This window comes from Heterodontus francisci, chromosome 6 (assembly GCF_036365525.1).
Source record: "Heterodontus francisci isolate sHetFra1 chromosome 6, sHetFra1.hap1, whole genome shotgun sequence".
NCBI classification, from domain to species: Eukaryota; Metazoa; Chordata; class Chondrichthyes; order Heterodontiformes; family Heterodontidae; genus Heterodontus; species Heterodontus francisci.
The window spans coordinates 63,998,071-64,015,399 of record NC_090376.1 but is presented as its reverse complement, the minus strand read 5'-3'; the positions used below and the strand labels follow the sequence as shown (position 1 = coordinate 64,015,399).

General features: G+C 41.0%; 1 protein-coding gene across 1 annotated transcript in view; it reads right to left on the bottom strand.

Moving 5' to 3' along the window:
* The window catches only part of LOC137371348 (beta-galactoside alpha-2,6-sialyltransferase 2-like), an 84,079-nt gene that overhangs the window by 42,349 nt on the left and 24,401 nt on the right, over positions 1-17,329 (bottom strand). The window contains exon 3 of the mRNA XM_068033804.1: positions 12,200-12,301. Coding sequence (XP_067889905.1) covers positions 12,200-12,301 — 102 coding nt within the window. The remainder of the gene's footprint in view (positions 1-12,199; positions 12,302-17,329) is intronic.

The window sequence follows — 17,329 nt, the reverse complement described above, 5'->3', positions numbered from 1 at the left end:
AATGGTTCCAGCAGATTGAAGGTTAGCAAATGTAGCACATCTATTCAAGAAAGGAGGGGGAGAGAAACAGGGAACAACAGGCCAGTTAGTCTGACACAGCTGTTGGGAAAATGTTGGATTCCATTATTAAGGAACTCTTAACAATGCACTTAGAAAATCATACTATGATTAGACAGAGTCAATATGGTTTTAAGAAAGGGAAATTGTGTTCGACAAAGTTATGAGAGTTTTCTGAGGATGTAACTAATAGGGTAGATAAAGAGGAGCCAGTAGATGTAATATTCTTGGACTTCTAAAAGGCATTTGATAAGGTCCCACACAAAAGGTTAATATACAAGATAAGGGTTCATGGATTTGGGAATAATATGTTAACATGAATAGAGAATTTATTAACTGACAGGAAGCTAAGAGGAGGGATAAATGGGGCATTTTCAAGTTGGAAGGCTGTAATTAGTGGAGTGCCACAAGAATCAGTGCTGGGGCCTGATTTACAATCTATATTAATGACTCAGATGAAAAGACTGAGTAATGTATGTAAGTTTGCTGACGATACAAAGTTAAGTAGGAATGTAAGCAATGAGAAGGCAAAAAGGTGGCAGATGGAGTATATTGTGGGGAAGTGTGAGGTTATTCACTTTGGTGAATAGAAAAGCAGACTATTTTTTAAAAGGCACGAAACTTCTAAATATTGATGTTCAGGGCAACTTTTGTGTACTGGTACAAGGTACACAGAAAGTTAACATGCAGGTACAGCAAGTAATTAGGAAGGCAAATGGCATATTGGCCTTTATAGCAAGATTAGACCACAAGGGTAAGGAAGTCTTGCTACAATTGTGCAAGGCTTTGGTAAGACCACACCTGGAGTAGTCATCTGGTGCGGGAACACCCATAGTGCTGTGTGGAAGGGAGTTCCAGGATTTTGATCCAGCGACAGTGAAGGAACAGGTGATGTATTTCCAAGTCAGAATGGTGTGTGGCTCAGAGGGTAACTTGCAGATGGTGGTGTTCCCATGCGTCTGCTCCCCTTGTCCTTCTAGGAGGTACAGGACATGGGTTTGGGAGCTGCTGTCAAAGGAGGGGTTGAGAGTTGCTGCAGTGCATCTTGTATATAGTACACACTGGTGCCACTGTGCACCACTAGTGATGGGAGTGAATGTTTAAGATGATGGATGGAGTGCCAATCAAGCGAGCTGCTTTGTCCTGGATGGCGTCGAGCTTCCTGAGTGTTGTTGGAGCTGCACCCATCCAGGCAAATGGAGAGTATTCCATCACACTCCTGACTTGTGCCTTTTAGATGGTGGACAAGCTTTGGGGAGTCAAGAGCTGGGTTACTCATCGAATTCCCAGCCTCTGACCTGCTCTTGTAGCCGCAGTATTTGTGTGGCAACACATAGAGCTCCAGCTCTAAGTTTTGGTTTGACAGCCAGTGGGACACTTATGTCCAGTGAATGGTGTACACCCACCTTTCGTGGTATAGCTTATGGGAGTCCATAAAACCATCCTGCCATACAGGACTAACCTACTGGCCAGTATAAAGACATCTGCAGCTATGGCAAGGAGTGTTCTTTCAGCTTGCAAAATTTTCAAACTATTCTCCAAGGTAAAAATGCGAAAACATGAACAACAATAAACATTAGACTCATGAATAGGCATGCTTCTCTTTTTAGAACAGCATGGTCTGTTTCATGTAAGAGCTCTGGCTGCACATTTCGAAGATCGAGTCAGGAGGGCCTTGGGCAACTAGTGGGAGTGAGGCTTTATTGAAAATTTTCATTGCCTGATACACTGTGTTTCAGCATAAATGGGGCAGAACGCAAATGAAAATGCAACCCCTCCGCCCTGATCACACGCCAACTCGATGATCAGACTTGGCCTTGAAGAGTAAAATTTCAATGACAGGTAGCAGTGATTGAGCAAAGGTTTCTCATTCACCAAACATCTTTTGTGAAGATGTGTAGCAATGGCAGGTCTCAAACTAAACTTCCAATTCAACAAACTGACTTAACATAGAAATATAGAATAACTGCACATAAGTAAGGGCTGCTGAATGTTACATTTCTTGAGCTGGATTTTGTTATCGCCGGCAGGAGGTGCACAAAATGTCAGCTGTCCCGCATGTGACATTTGCGGCCACACTGCCGCGTTTATGCAGTGGGCGGCCACTTAGCATAATGACGGTGGCTGTCCCCCTCAAGCACGTGGTGGGTCGGCTTTGGTGATGCCATTTACAGCGTCTCCTGATGTTGGATTGCAAAGTTCAACCTACCCCCCATAGTACCCACTTGCAGAGTTCCCCTTTCCCCCTCAAAAGTACCCACTTAGAGATCCCCCTCCCCCCTCAACAGTACCCACTTGCAGAGATCCCCCTTCCCCCTTCAACAGTGCCCACTTACAGAGATCCCCCTTCAGCCCCCTCAACAGTACCCACTTGCAGAGTTTCCCCCTTCCCCCCACAACAGTACCCACTTGCAGAGCTCCCCCTTCTCCTCTCAACAGTACCCACTTACAGAGATCCCCCTTCAGCCCCCTCAACAGTACCCACTTGCAGAGTTCCCCCCTTCCCTCCACAACAGTACCCACTTGCAGAGATCCCCCTTCCCCCCTCAACAGTACCCACTTACAGAGATCCCCCTTCCCCTCTCAACAGTACCCACTTACAGAGATCCCCCTTCAGCCCCCTCAACAGTACCCACTTGCAGAGTTCCCCCTTCCCCCCACAACAGTACCCACTTGCAGAGTTCCCCCTTCCGCCCACTACAGTACCCACTTACAGAGATTCCCCCTTCCCCCCACAACAGTACCCACTTGCAGAGTTCCCCCCTTCCCCCCACAACAGTACCCACTTGCAAAGTTCCCCCCTTCCCCCCACAACAGTACCCACTTGCGGAGATCCCCCTTCCCCCCTCAACAGTACCCACATACCGAGATCCCCCTTCAGCCCCCTCAACAGTACCCACTTGCAGAGTTCCCCCCTTCCCCCTGCAAACAGTACCCACTTACAGAAATCCACTCCCCCCACCCCCCTTCCCTCACAGATTGAGCTTAGAGGCAATGTCCGTGGCTGAAAAAAATTCATGAAGATAACAATGTACCTTTGCCAGCACCAAGGACTGGCGCCTCGGTGGAGCCAGCTTTTCAAAGACGAGAAAGTGAAGGCACATGAGTGCTGCACGTCATGCAGAAGATTGCAAACGCCTGGTAGGATCCCAGTGAATTATATACTACTGCATGCAAAACAATAGTTAACATATTTCAACTACAAACCCGTTGCTTGGTGGCAGAGGTGCTGCCACGGAACCTTACCACCTCCGAGAAAATTGGAACCCGGCATTACGGCGTCAGGTTCCGTGGCAGACAAATCTGCACCAATTCTCCAGCTCCCCGCCATAGGACCTGCCTTCCAACTGAAGACAAAATCCAGCCCCTTATTTCTATTTATGTCCTAGACTCAATCAATGAACCTTTTCCAGTCAGCATTGTAAAATTTTAAAGTGAATATTTTCAGTGATAATTATAAAGTAGCTAAGAGCTGAAGGGAGAAAGTTTTATAAAGCTTATTTTATAAAGCACAAGAGGAGTCAAATAAAGGTTCTGAGGGAAACTACAGTAGATCTTGCTAACATTTACTATCCTGCCAGTCATATTATAAAAATATGTGAAATCATCTTATAAGGTTATAAAAAATTATGACGATACTAAACTATGTGGCCAGGCAACAGTTTTAAGAGAGATCCATGACCTTCATAGGAATCTGGATAAATTAAGCAAATTGAGGAGTCTTACTCTGCAGTGTATACAAGCAATGGTGAAAAAGGTAAAGACGCAAGTTACGATTATTCACTGGTTGTGTTCCATTCCTCACATTCACTTTCTCAGAACATAACCAGACAGACATCACAATTGCATTTTAGACCCAGCCTACCTGGAGCAGTGCCATCGGAGATTAGCTAGTATTGGATTAAGAAAGGTGATAGGAATAGGTTTAGACAAAGATAATCATCCTCTGTTGCTGAAGTTATGGAACTGTTACTTGTGTAAAGAAACCAATGAGGATCTTTGGAAACAAGGAGATACTTTCCAGAATTTAATTGATGAGAACTAAATGAGGGAAAAGGATTTTCAACTGTTGTCCACTTATTTCTCACCAGAAAATCAGGCAATTGGCAAAGGTAAATCTGGGTGGATTTTGGACACCCATTGGCCTGGCTGCTTAAATTTTCAGGCAGGCCTTTCAATAGGTGTCCAGCATTCCCACCCCAAACAGGCCCAAAGTCATTTAAATATGCAAATGGAGTCCTATGTAAGCTGAGGCTCTAATTGCAATTTTCATGGAGAAATGGGTGATGCATGTGAAGTGCAAGCTAGTTCAGTTTTTCCAGTTGTTGAGTGGTCTAACTGATGGGCATTAAAGCGACTACTCGAAGCTGCTCAGATTTTTAAAAACTTTTTTGTTAATTGTTTGTACCATAAATGGTGTCATTGTAATTTGCAATGGTATCTTCCTGTTGTGCCAGTTTATATGTCACTTGTGACCCCTTCCCTCCATAACAGCACCACATGCATTGCAGCGGTTCAAGGAGGCAGCTCACTACTTCCTTCTCAAGGGCAATAAGGGATGGGCAATAAATGCTCGCCTTGCCAGTAATGTTCTCATCCCAAGAACGAATAAAATAAAGCTCCTTTCTGATTGCCTAATATCTAGTTGTTGGAAAAAAACCTGCTGTGATTCTGTTGGTGCTAGTCCTCCCTGGGCTATGCACGAGCAGTGTCCTGCATGAGTCAGCTATATTCAAGATTACTCTAGATGATTGTTGTTGCCAACTTTAAGTTACATCCGCCTTCACGGCAAATGATTTGGGTGGGGAAAGGAGTATCAGACCCTTTAAGCGTCTTCCTTCTCTAAGTGGAAAGATTTGCTACTTCTGGCAAATGAAAATGGCTTTTCTTAGTCAATAAGAGTACATCATCCACAATGTGATTAGTGGTCAGCCAACTTTACTTTCTTTGTGCTGCATCAAGTGACTTAATTGGCTCCTAATTACAGCACGCTGTTGATCTCTTCAAGCCCACAGTGCAGGAGAGAAATCCCACATTGTCAACGCACAGACTAGATGTAGGCACGTGTGGGTAAACAGTATAGCAGATCTCTCCCAAAAGATTTTACTAACCAGTAGATTATCCACGATTTTCACACAAGCAAGTTTTTCCAGGCTAAGGTTTTTGACATCTTAATTGGCAATATTGCAAAATATATGTCGAATATTAAATACAGTTTAAAATATTCAGTTGAAAACCACTCACATCTCCAGCTATTTAATAAATGTCATATTAAAAGGAAATCAGCCTATATGTGCATTTAAATTATCATTTTGCTACTGACATCCTGGAAGTGGTAATATCAAGACATAATTTGCCTTGTTTGTGGTAGTGATCATCCAATTATCTAATTATTATCTAATATTAAACACTATTCTAACATAATCTGCACATTACTTAAATCACCAATCCGAGCCCATTTTAGGAATACCTAAGAATGGAATTCTCTTTTTTGATGCTGAAAATATGTCAACAAATGGGAGAAGGTTATTACCTCCTGTTGTCTCACTCTGGTAATAGCTTAAAGATATCAATCTTTTGTCTAAATAACATTCTGATTTGGGTCATAAAAGCCATGAGAGACTTTGTTATCAGTTTGTAACATATGATAGTCGGTGGACTCAACTTGCTTTGATTATAGCAGCGAAGTAATTATACAGTACTTTTAATGTAAATATTTCAAAGTGCTTCACAGAGACAACATTTTTTTAAATGATTGATTATTTAAAGAAAATGGCATTAATAAATACATAATTTAAAATTGGCATTAAAATACAACATACTTTGGCAAAATGTTGGTTCCCAATTTCCATATGGGTCTCCCAATTGCCGACAGCAATTTTGACAGGAGATCAGTTGAAAAGGGACTTTTGCGCCAGTTAACCAGAGGTTCCTCTGATCTCACAGTGGGAGATTGGGACAGCCATCATAGAAATTCAGGGTAATTATGTGACATTTTAATTGCAAGACAAGTTCAATAAGTGAAAATTTGAGAATAATTTTCACCTGCACCAATTAGGTAGTGCATTGGCGGAGCAGATCCCCCAGCCATTAAAGAACACAGCCAATCTTAATTTCTATTAAAATCAATTAATAGTTCCTCCTTTCATTAGTGAATGAGGTTCCATCAGTGAATGAGGTTGGCAGACAATCAACAATGTCCTGGGGTATTGCAGACCTGCCTAGGTCAGGTAACAGATTACTGAGACTGTCACAGATAACATAGTTCCAAATTTCCATCACAAGATATGGCACAATATGGTTGACTTGCCTTATTCCCTCAAGACAACTGTCAGGAAAACCCTATATGCCAAATGGGAAATATTAATTTCATCGGTTGGCAACGTACATTAGACTTTTAATGGAAAAATACTACAAGTTAACTTAAAAAACTAGCAGCCAAGATGGCCACTGCAATTTACATTTGAAACACTGGGAGATTGAACTGGAGATGAAAAGTCTGACAAAGCCCAGCCACAACAATGGCTTGCTCTAAGTGATTGAATTACCTGGAATGACTTTATCAGCATAGCCGTCAAGGTCATTCCCACCCATTGACTTTGAAAGAGGCAACTCCCTCCAAGTGTGGATGGACACCATGGGACATATAGCACCTTGAATTTCATTAGAAGATTCCAGAAAAAAAACTCATTAAAACAAAGGGATTTGATAGAACCATGTGACTGCTTGCGCAGCTCTGAAGAAACTATACGTTTTGTCTCACAGATAGCAGACAGGCAGTAACTGAAAAGACAGCAATGAAGCAGGCTCTATGTCTCTCTCTCCCCAGAAAATATCAAGAGAAGATCCAGCTGCGACAGGGAACCACCCACCCCCCCACTCCAAGCCTACAGACCACTACTGGCAGCAACCAAGGGAAGAGAATCAACCACCCACTCTGCCTTCAAGAGCCCCGAGCAAAGTAAGCCAACCACTGTGCATGTGGTCCAGCGAGGACTTCAAGACTACAACATCAGCCCAGGACTATTGGACTTACATACTGTATTTAAATTTCATTTATTCTGGACTTTAATGCAACCACCAAATCTGTTTTCCTCTGTAATCTATTTGTGTGTGTGTGACTCTCGTGTGAATGTGTAGCATATTTTTAGTACTTTAAATCGGGTTAGATTGTTAACTTACCTCTGTCTTGTTTAAACTCAAGAAAATCTGCCTGACTGGTTCTTTTGCAATTATATTAGAGGAACAAGGTCAAACACTCACTGAGGTGGTAAGCACAACCAATGTTTTAAAAAAGGAATAAACCCTGTTGTGATCAAATGAGAGGATGGACAAAAGGGGAGCCTGAGGCCCCCTCCTCACCTGGCCGTTACACAGCTAAGGATCAGCAATAAATACTGTTTTTTCAGTGTCACTCACATTCCAAGAATAAATAATAAAACACAGATATTTTCTGACAGTCTAGGTCTGGAATGCAAAACCAGGTTGGCTTTTCCAATTACTAGACAGACTGTAGATTTGACCTGCTAACCGAGCCCCACATTCTGATCATCAGGCTCAAACCTAAAAAACTTTTAATAGTCACTTGCAGCTTATCTCTTGGTTTATACCGTCTACTTTTGATAATTCAAAATTGTTTTCCATGGATGAAAAATGTGATTATCCAATAATTTGAATGAAACAATATAAATACCATAGCAAAATGGAAACAGTGCTAACTATATTGAATTATCAGGTAATTTGAATTAAGTGCATTTATGGGGTAGTGCGTCTTTCTAAATGTAGGTCACCAATCACTATCCATCCACATGCATCTATTATAAAAGCAAAATACTGCGGATGCTGGAAAGTAGTATACTGTATTCGCTGCTCAGAATGTTGTCTCCACTACATTAGGGAGACCAAACGCAGACTGGGTGACCGCTTTGCGGAACACCTCCGCTCAGTCCGCAAGCAGGACCCAGAGCTTCCGGTTGCTTGCCATTTCAACACTCCCCCCTGCTGTCATGCTCACATCTCTGTCCTGGGATTGCTGCAGTATTCCAGTGAACATCAACACAATCTCGAGGAGCAGCATCTCATTTACCGATTAGACACACTACAGCCTGATGGACTGAACATTGAGTTCAATAATTTCAGAGCACGACGGGTCCCCCCATTTTACTTTTATTTTTAGTTATTTTTATCTTTTTCCTTTTTTTATATATTTTTTGTGTTTATTTTATTTTATTTCATCTTAGTTTGTTCAGTTTGCTCACCCATTGTTTTTTTCATGTTTGTACTTGTGGCTGTTCAATTTACAGTCCATTAACACCCTATCTGTACTAATGCTTTGTCTTTCAACACACCATTAGCATATTGTTTGTTTTTGCTCCACGACCTTCTGGTCATCTATTCTGGTGACCTTGTCCTATTTACACCTTCTCCTTTGTTATCTCTTGCCCCACCCCGCTTTACTTGCGGCACAGTGGTGCAGTGGTTAGCACCGCAGCCGCACAGGTCCAGCGACCCGGGTTCAATTCTCGGTCCTGTCTGTGTGGAGTTTGCAAGTTCTCCCTGTGTCTGCGTGGGTTTTCGTTGGGTGCTCCGGTTTCCTCCCACCACCAAAAGACTTGCAGTTGATAGGTAAATTGGCCATTATAAATTGCCCCTAGTAGAGGTAGGTGGTAGGGGAATATAGGAACAGGTGGGGATGTTGTAGGGATATGGGATTAGTGTAGGATTAGTATAAATGGGTGGTTGATGGTTGGCACAGACTCGGTAAGCCGAAGGGCCAGTTTCAGTGCTGTATCTCTAAAAAAAAACCTTTTACATTTCTAATATTTGCTAGTTCTGAAGGAGGGTCACTGACCTGAAACGTTAACTCTGCTTCTCTCTCCACAGATGCTGCCAGACCTGCTGAGTATTTCCTGCATTTCTTGTTTTTATTTCACATGCATCTATTAATTGGTGCTCTAGACCAAAGCATCTCTGCTAGACCTTCTAGACCTCTCCTTCAACTCCAATCTCCCTTCTCCTCTTCCTGGTCACTGTTAGACACTCAAATTTCCTCCTTTTTCATGCATTTTGCCTTGTTTTGGTCTATACTGCTGCTGTTTTAGGCTTGAGTCTCTTTTGTTACAAGCCCATGGATTTCTTCTGACCTTTCCCTCTGCCCCACCATGCCCAATGTAGCACCAAGTACTGGCTCTTCCGGCAACCATGCAAGCTGCCCTATTTCCCTCAACTGGCACAGATCTCACTCACTATACTCTACAGGGATTAACTTCTCCAACTTTCTCCCCAACTCTTTCTGTCCTGTTGCCCCAACTTATCCCCACTATCCATCCATTTTATATTGTCCTGTAAAATATTCATTGGAAGGCCTTCTTCTGCAGTCTCGATCTTGCACTGTCGATATCTCCTTTGACACCTTCTTCATATTTCAGTAAGATATTCTCTAGCACACTTTCCATTTCTATTACAATGTCCCCAGTAACTTCTTCATCAAAATTTCATGCCTCTGCCTTTACTTGGTCTAAGCACTGAGCAACTGCTCGTTCTCTGCAATTTCAGCTTGCCCTTGATTTGCCCTGCTGCCAATCATCTAACTTCTTCACTATCTAGTCCTCACTGAAACTCAAACTACAAATTTACAATCACACCCATGCCAATGCTATGCCCTCAACTTCATCATCACACAAGGACTATACACCTTTGAGGTCATGCTCACAGACAAGATTTCTGACTGACACTCTTCTTTTCCTCACTATCCATAGCTCTCTGGCCACATCCAAACCTGGAAAATGATTAAACTGTCTTATTTTGACTAGTCCTATCATATTATATTTTGTTTTTTTTACAAATGACATAAATAAAGTTTAGCATGTTTGTGACTTCAATACTACACAGCTAGTAAAGCACATTTTAATTTCACAAAATCTGTGTCATTTAATTTCATATAAACTTTATATGTACATAGAATTACATAAAGTCTAAAGCATAGAAATAGGCCGTTCAGACCAACAGGTCGATGTATGTGTTTATGTTCCACATGAGTCCTCTCCAATCCTTCTTCATCCAATCCTATCAACATATCCTTCCATTCCTTTCTCCTTCATGTGTTTATCTAGATTGCCCTAAATCTATTAATGCATCTGTCTCAAATACTCCATGTGGTAGTACATTCCACATTCTTACTATTCTTTGATATTAAAAAAAAATTCCAGCCAAGTTGTCTTTATACTTATTGGTCCATACATTCCTTCATTATGGTTGAACGGACATTGAGTTCGCGATGGTGCCTCATGCTACAGCAATGCTGAAGTGAAAATGTAATTCTTTTAAAGTTACAAATAGTGCTGAACACATGGGATGTCCTTATAAAACATGTTTATCAAATTAATGACAATGCCAGAAAGTGTCTGTGTATGAGAGAGCCTCCAGTTTGACATAGTTCGTGAAGCGATCACAGCCTAATTACTTGAAAATGGCTGCCCCCAGAACAGAGAATGGCATTGCAGGTGAAAAAGATAAAAATGGAAAAATAATTATTAATTCAATCATTCTGCATGCAATAGTGCATAGAGAACTGAGTTGCCTGGACTTTGAGGGCTGAATTAACGGGGCTTGGCACCCATATTTCACCCAGGAGCAGCCAAATAGAGACTGAGGGAATTAGAGTCATAGAGAGATACAGCACTGAAACAGGCCCTTCGGCCCACCAAGTCTGTGCTGACCATCAACCACCCATTTTTATATTAATCCTACATTCCCTACCACATCCCCACAATTCTCCTACCACCTATCTACACTAGGAGCAATTTACAATGGCCAACTTACCTATCAACCTACAAGTCTTTGGCTGTGGGAGGAAACCAGAGCACCCAGCAGAAACCCACACAGTCACAGGGAGAACTGGCAAACTCTGTACAGGCAGTACCCAGAACTGAACCCAGGTTACTAGAGCTGTGAGGCTGTAGTGCTAACCACTGCGCCACTGTGCATACTCAACCTTCTAGCTTATACTTCTATCCTCTAAGCTCATCACTCCTTATTTTTAATATCCCTTACTCTTGCCCTGGGAAACAAACAGCATCCTTGTGTCAGAAGGTCATCAACCTCAAATGTTAACTCTGTTTCTCTCTCCACAGATGCTGCCTGACCTGCTGAGTATTTCCAGCATTTTCTGTTTTTGTTTCAGATTTCCAGCATCTGCAGTTTTTGCTTTTGTCTTAGCATCCTTGTGTATCTCACTAAAAGTTCCTTTACTGAAATGACTTATGTAGTTATAGCCTCCAGATAGGATTTTGTCTGCTGATGTGTTGCTTAGTAGGATATGTGTAGAATTGTGGTGGTAGTGTTGTGTTGCTGCTCTTGATGTTACAGTGAATACAGAGGAGAACGATTACCATATTACAAATGAACTGACTGCTTGTCTACTGCTCACTTCTGATTCTATTCATCCTATGATTCCTTAGTCAACTCAACCCTGCTCCATAAATTAATGAACTTTCATTTATATAGCACTTCTCACATTCTCAAGATGCCCCAAAGCACTTTGCAGACAATGAATTATTTTTAAGTGTAGTCACTGATATATAGATGAACAGGGCAGAAAATGCCCGGCTTCTCTCTGCTTCTACTCTGCTTCTCTCTCCACAGATGCTACCAGACCTGCTGAGTATTTCCAGCATTTCTTGTTTTTCTTTCAGATTTCCAGCATCTGCAGTATTTTGCTTTTATTTCAGGGCAAAAAATGTGCACATTTCAAAGTCTCACAAATAGCAATGAGATAAATGACGAATTAAATCTGTTTTGGTTGAAGGATAAATGTTGGTCCAGACACGAGAATACCTACTCTTCTTCAAATAGGTGATGAGATCGTTTACATCCACTGGAATAAATAGACAGGGTCTCAGTTTAACATTTCATCTAAAAACACATTTGAAATTCCCCAAAATATTGCACTGAAGTATCAGCTTAGATTATGAGCTCAGGTCCGGACTGGGACTTGAATTCACAACTATCTGACACAGAAGTAAACAGGCTTGCACTGAGCCAAGCTGACACAAAGATAATCCCTTTGACTGTCCTGTAGCTTTCTGGAATAGTGCGCACTGTTTACATGTACAGCAGAAACTTTGCCATCAGTCACTCTTACCTTAAGGAGGTTTACTGAGTAAGGTGCAGGATCCCAGGCCACCAAAATAACATTCTTGAATAGGGTACTATTATTAAACCTGTGCTTTGGGTTAACAAGTATCTGCAAATCAGGATAGAAACAAGATTTTTTTTAAAAATTGTATAAAGTTTATGGCTCAATCTGAGCAATTGTGCTAATTTGTACATTTAATTTACTCAAAGGTACTGCAAAAAATAGTTATAAGTTGCAAAGAGATTACACAAAGGGGATTAATTATTCAAAAGGTAATCATAGCATATGTTGTTGAACCAAACAGCAATAATGCATAAATTAAACCTTAAGAAGAATGGGTACCGTAGTAAGTGGTCATTTTATTCATAATCATAAATTATAATGATATACTAACTACACTCTGATTCTTTCAAAACGTAACAAAAATGTTCATAACGGTTTCATTATCCTGATAAGAGACACTGCTTGATTGACAGCCATTTAATCAGTGTGCTAGCTGTAAGATAATAATTTCCAACAAAGCATGCCTCCAATGATAAAGAGGAACAACTTAAGTATAAGTTGTCAAGAGTGAAAAAAGGCTTGCCATTAGGGAAGATTTTATTTCTCTTTCCCACAGTTTTAAATAATTCCTATTTTTGGTGGTTTAAAAGACAAAGAGCATCACATGAGCACATGTGATAACCAAGAGCTGAAATAAATTAAGCAAGGTTCTCTGCTCATTCTCTAGTCAAGATACAAATTTCCAAGATATCTAGGAAATGAAAGCAATCTCGCAGGGAACAAGGGAGCTTGGGCTCACCTAGAAGAATAAAATGAAAACACCAAAACCAAAAATGTTAAGCACATAAGAAATAGGAGCAGGACTAGGCCATTTGGTCCTGGAAGTGCTGCTGATGCATGTTACCCTCCTTTGCTACCCTACCCCGCACAACTCCTGAAGGGCACCTCTTCATACTGCCCACTGATCTCTCTGTGCGTGGAACAGTGGTATCTCAGAATCCCTTCATCATGGTTCCCTGTAATTATTCTCCAAAGGTCTTGCAGCTGGTCATGGCTGCATCAGGGAGATTCAACTCCAAAACACAAAATGTTATTGGGACCATTCATGAGCGGTACTCCTACTGTGCTGTAATATTTTCACTGCAATAGATGCTGCCACATGTTTAATATCAGACTACAAACCAGACAACTGTCTATTCAACCTAACCATGATGATGGTTTAACCCTTACTTGTGCAGTGAAAACTGCAGGTGGCCAGTTAAAGTTCTCAGGTTATATATCTGCTTGGAAATAGAGGGAACCTGATAGTTCCCGATTTTAACCTACTCATCTGAGCAGGCAGCAAGCAGACAAATCCAAGGCTGGCACAGTCCTTTTTTAAAATATACATGTCAGGTCCCAATGACTGTGTTGGACCTGGCTGCATTTCAACTCAGTGGCCTGAGCTGGAAACAGCGGTGGGTTTTCTACCAGGTAAAGACAGCGGTGAATTGGCCCAAATGAGGCCCAAAAATTGTTTAACTTTCCTCATGGATTGAGGAGGAGTAGGAATAAGATTGTGAGGCACCTGCGGGACAGCCCCAACAGATGATCCTGCCACCTATCTGGCCATGGTGAGAGGCTTCTGGGCTGTGTTACTTTCTACAGTTACTTACCAATTACCCAATCGGAACAGGTGTGAAGTTGGTTGGCAGGATTTAAATGAGGTCTTTGAGTTAAAATATTTCAGGTTTCATTTCTGGAGCAGTTGGTGAGTTTCTCCTGTTGAAAACTGGCCCAGAGTTAAAACTTGGTCCCCTAGCACATTTCAGTGCTGTATATAAGAGACAGAAGACAGTTCAATATAACAGGCTCATACAAAGCAGGCCCATTAAGTCCTGTGTGTCCATGCCATTCATATTGGACCTCAGTGTTCAAACATCAAATACGCAACAACCCTACTAGTGCTGTCCTCTCATAATGATTCCTTGGTGTCTCATGTTGCGCTGCCTCCCAAATGTCACAGTCATCTTTTCACGTAGAGTGTGCTTCTGTAACATGTGGGAGTGGTGATAGCGGGTGCTTTGGCAAATGGTGCTCTTCACATGCTCCTCATCAATCTCTGATTTCTCCATCCTCTCTGAAAAGAATGGATGCTACATAAAATGAGTGTATCCAATGCCATAACTGGTAATATATTAAAAATCTTACATCTGTGCATAAGTCCGGTCAACTTTTCCATTTAAAATTCTTATGATCACACTTTTAATGGAAGCTGCCTATGCAAACTTGTTATGCTGTAATTACACCTTCCGACCAGTGGATATTCTTCAGTACCCCCACTGGAGGAAGAATGCTTTTTCCAATTTCCTTTTCCCAATGCCAATGAAAAACAAAATTGGGCATGCTGTAAAATGGGCTGCCAATGTGCAATGAAACCAGGCATGGAAAGAAAGAAGGATTTGTACTTATATAGTGCCTTTCTTGACCACCGTACATCCCAAAGTGCTTTACGACAAATTAAATACTTTAGGAAATGTTGTCATTGCTGTAATGTAGGAAACACAGCAGCCAATTTGTGCACAGCAAGCTCCCACAAACAGCAAAGTGATAATGACCAGATAATCTGCTTTATATGATGTTGATTGAGGGGTGAATATTGGCCAGGACAACAGGCATACCTCCACTGTTCTTCTTTGAAATAGTGGAATGGGATATTTCAAATCCACCAGACAAGGCCTTAGTTTAATGTCTTATTCAAAAGACAGCATCTCTGACAGTGCAGCACTCCCTCAGTACTGCACTGGAATGTTAGCCTAGATTTTGTGCTCAAGTCCTGGAGTGGAACTTGAGCTCACAGCCTTGTGATTCAGAGGTAAGAGTGCTACCAACTGAACCACAGCTGACACATAGGCCAATTTCATGCCAGTGTCTACTAAATATTATGTTTATTTTGGTGATGTCTTTTCACTGTGATGGAGTGATACTTTAGGGAGCGAGAAGTTGAACAGAGTGAGGAGTCATCTGCATGGGAGTTTTTTTTTGTCCATTTTTTTCTGTGAAAAATGCAAATCAGTGGTTTTGAAAATAATATTCTTGCTTTACCTTTGTGCTTTTCTTTCAGCTGTATAACTTCTTCCAGATCTTCAAGCAGGTCCTGAGTAGTTGATAAAAAGTTTATATCTTGTCTTCTCATCATATTAGGAGACATCCTCCCCAACAAAAGCGTAACTTCATTGGACATTACCATTACTCCAGGTAAATCTTGATATGAATGACTTTCATCACCATTTTAGGAATTCCACATTTAAAAACAGTATAATCTTCTGATTTCATATGTGAGTAATAAATTGGCATCTTTCCAGTTAATAAAAAAAAGGAAAATGTGACTTTACGTTAGTGATATCAGTCACTTTCTTACTAAGTATTTATGTTTCAGGGTTCAGTAAGTAAATGTCTCTGAATCTCTTTACTCAAATTATTATACACTCATAGTCAATGTTTTTCACACCTAACAGTACTTTTGTTATCAGCTGCATTTCTGACATGTATGGAAATCCATCGCCGTGTTATAAGAGTCTGAAACAATTCTTGAAAAATATAGAGATATTTATTTGCTCATGTTATTGGGTACAGTTTTATTTAAACAATTAAGAATATTTCTCCATTAAAGGGACACACTGCTCACAATTAATTTATTTGGCCTCGGCTTTCACCAGGTTTTTTCACAGGCTTTAGATGAATAACACCTATATTCATTATAATCTCACCTAATAACATGACCATCTGACATCTGAAAGATGCAAGTTTTCATGGAAGCTAACATAAATAATATATTCCTTATTAGCAACTGTTGAACCCTTTAGGTATGACACTTCATTCCTAGTTTCAAAGTGTACATATTTCAAAAAAAATTTCTGTGTGTCATTTTTTGTCACATCATCAATTTGGTCCAAAATTTATAATATGCCAAATAGAAACTTGACCTTCTTAAATATGTAACCAGATGCTAGAGAGATGCTGTGCTGTCTCCAGTTTAATTTCTGAAATCCGTGCAGTACCTCAAAAACCAATGCCTATGATGACCTTTCTTGAAATTGATCTACTTATCACTGTGAATCTGATCTCTGGCCTTTAGCGAGTAAGCTTATGAATAGATGTAAGTGCGTGCAGCTAGCCAGAATATATCTGGAGCTCTGGCTCTGAAACTCAAAGTACGCCAAATTCTGTGAGACACCGGAATGCTAATGGAATGAGTAAGTATAACCCTACTACTGCAAGTAATGTATTATTTTATCTCACTCATTCATAGTGCACAATAACGGTAGTATCTAATGCTCGATGTTGCCAACCTAGCTATTATGTTAGCTACAGTCACCTAAAATTATATTGTTGCCACAAAAGATGAGGTGGGAGAGCAAGCAAGGAGATTACCACCCACCTTGCCAGTTACAAAATAGATACTGAAACTTTTAGTTAATAAGGAAGCTGTGCTTTAAAGTTGCAGGATACAGGTTCCCTCTTGCAGCTCCCCACAAGTGAAATCCTGACCTGAGCATCCACCAGGCGTGTAGTTAATGGGGAAAAGAGGAGGAGGTGGAAAAGCAGAAGCTGTGTGAACACCCATTCCATGGCCAATTAAAAGCTACCATAGGAAGAAGAAGACTGCCTGTCCTCCCAGCTGGGGAAATAATAGGTTGAAATTTGTCTCGGTGAATGACTGCAATGGAACTGAATATCAGGCGCTGTACATAATGGGCAGCCGATCAACACCAGCCGATTGGCGACACAGCCCAGGACAAAATTTTTACCCCAGTGTGTGACTTAAAAATTTTATAAAAGGGAACCAAATATCCGAATCGAGATGAAATGAACTTATAACTCTGTACTGCCTGTTAGTTTGTTTAAATATTTATCCAGTGAGTGTACTAAAGAATACTTAGTATATACACATCAGAAAAAAAGAACATGTATTTGTTTCTGGTAGAGAGCTCATAAAATAAGGATATAAGCTAACCCCACTGAACCCGTCTACCGCACCCCGCCCCCCCCCCCCCCCCACAAATATGGTATGGCCACAGGAGGCTGCCAGGACTTCCAGGGAAAGAAACAGATTCAATGGCTAAAAATGGACATTTATGTTGTTTCTTTGGC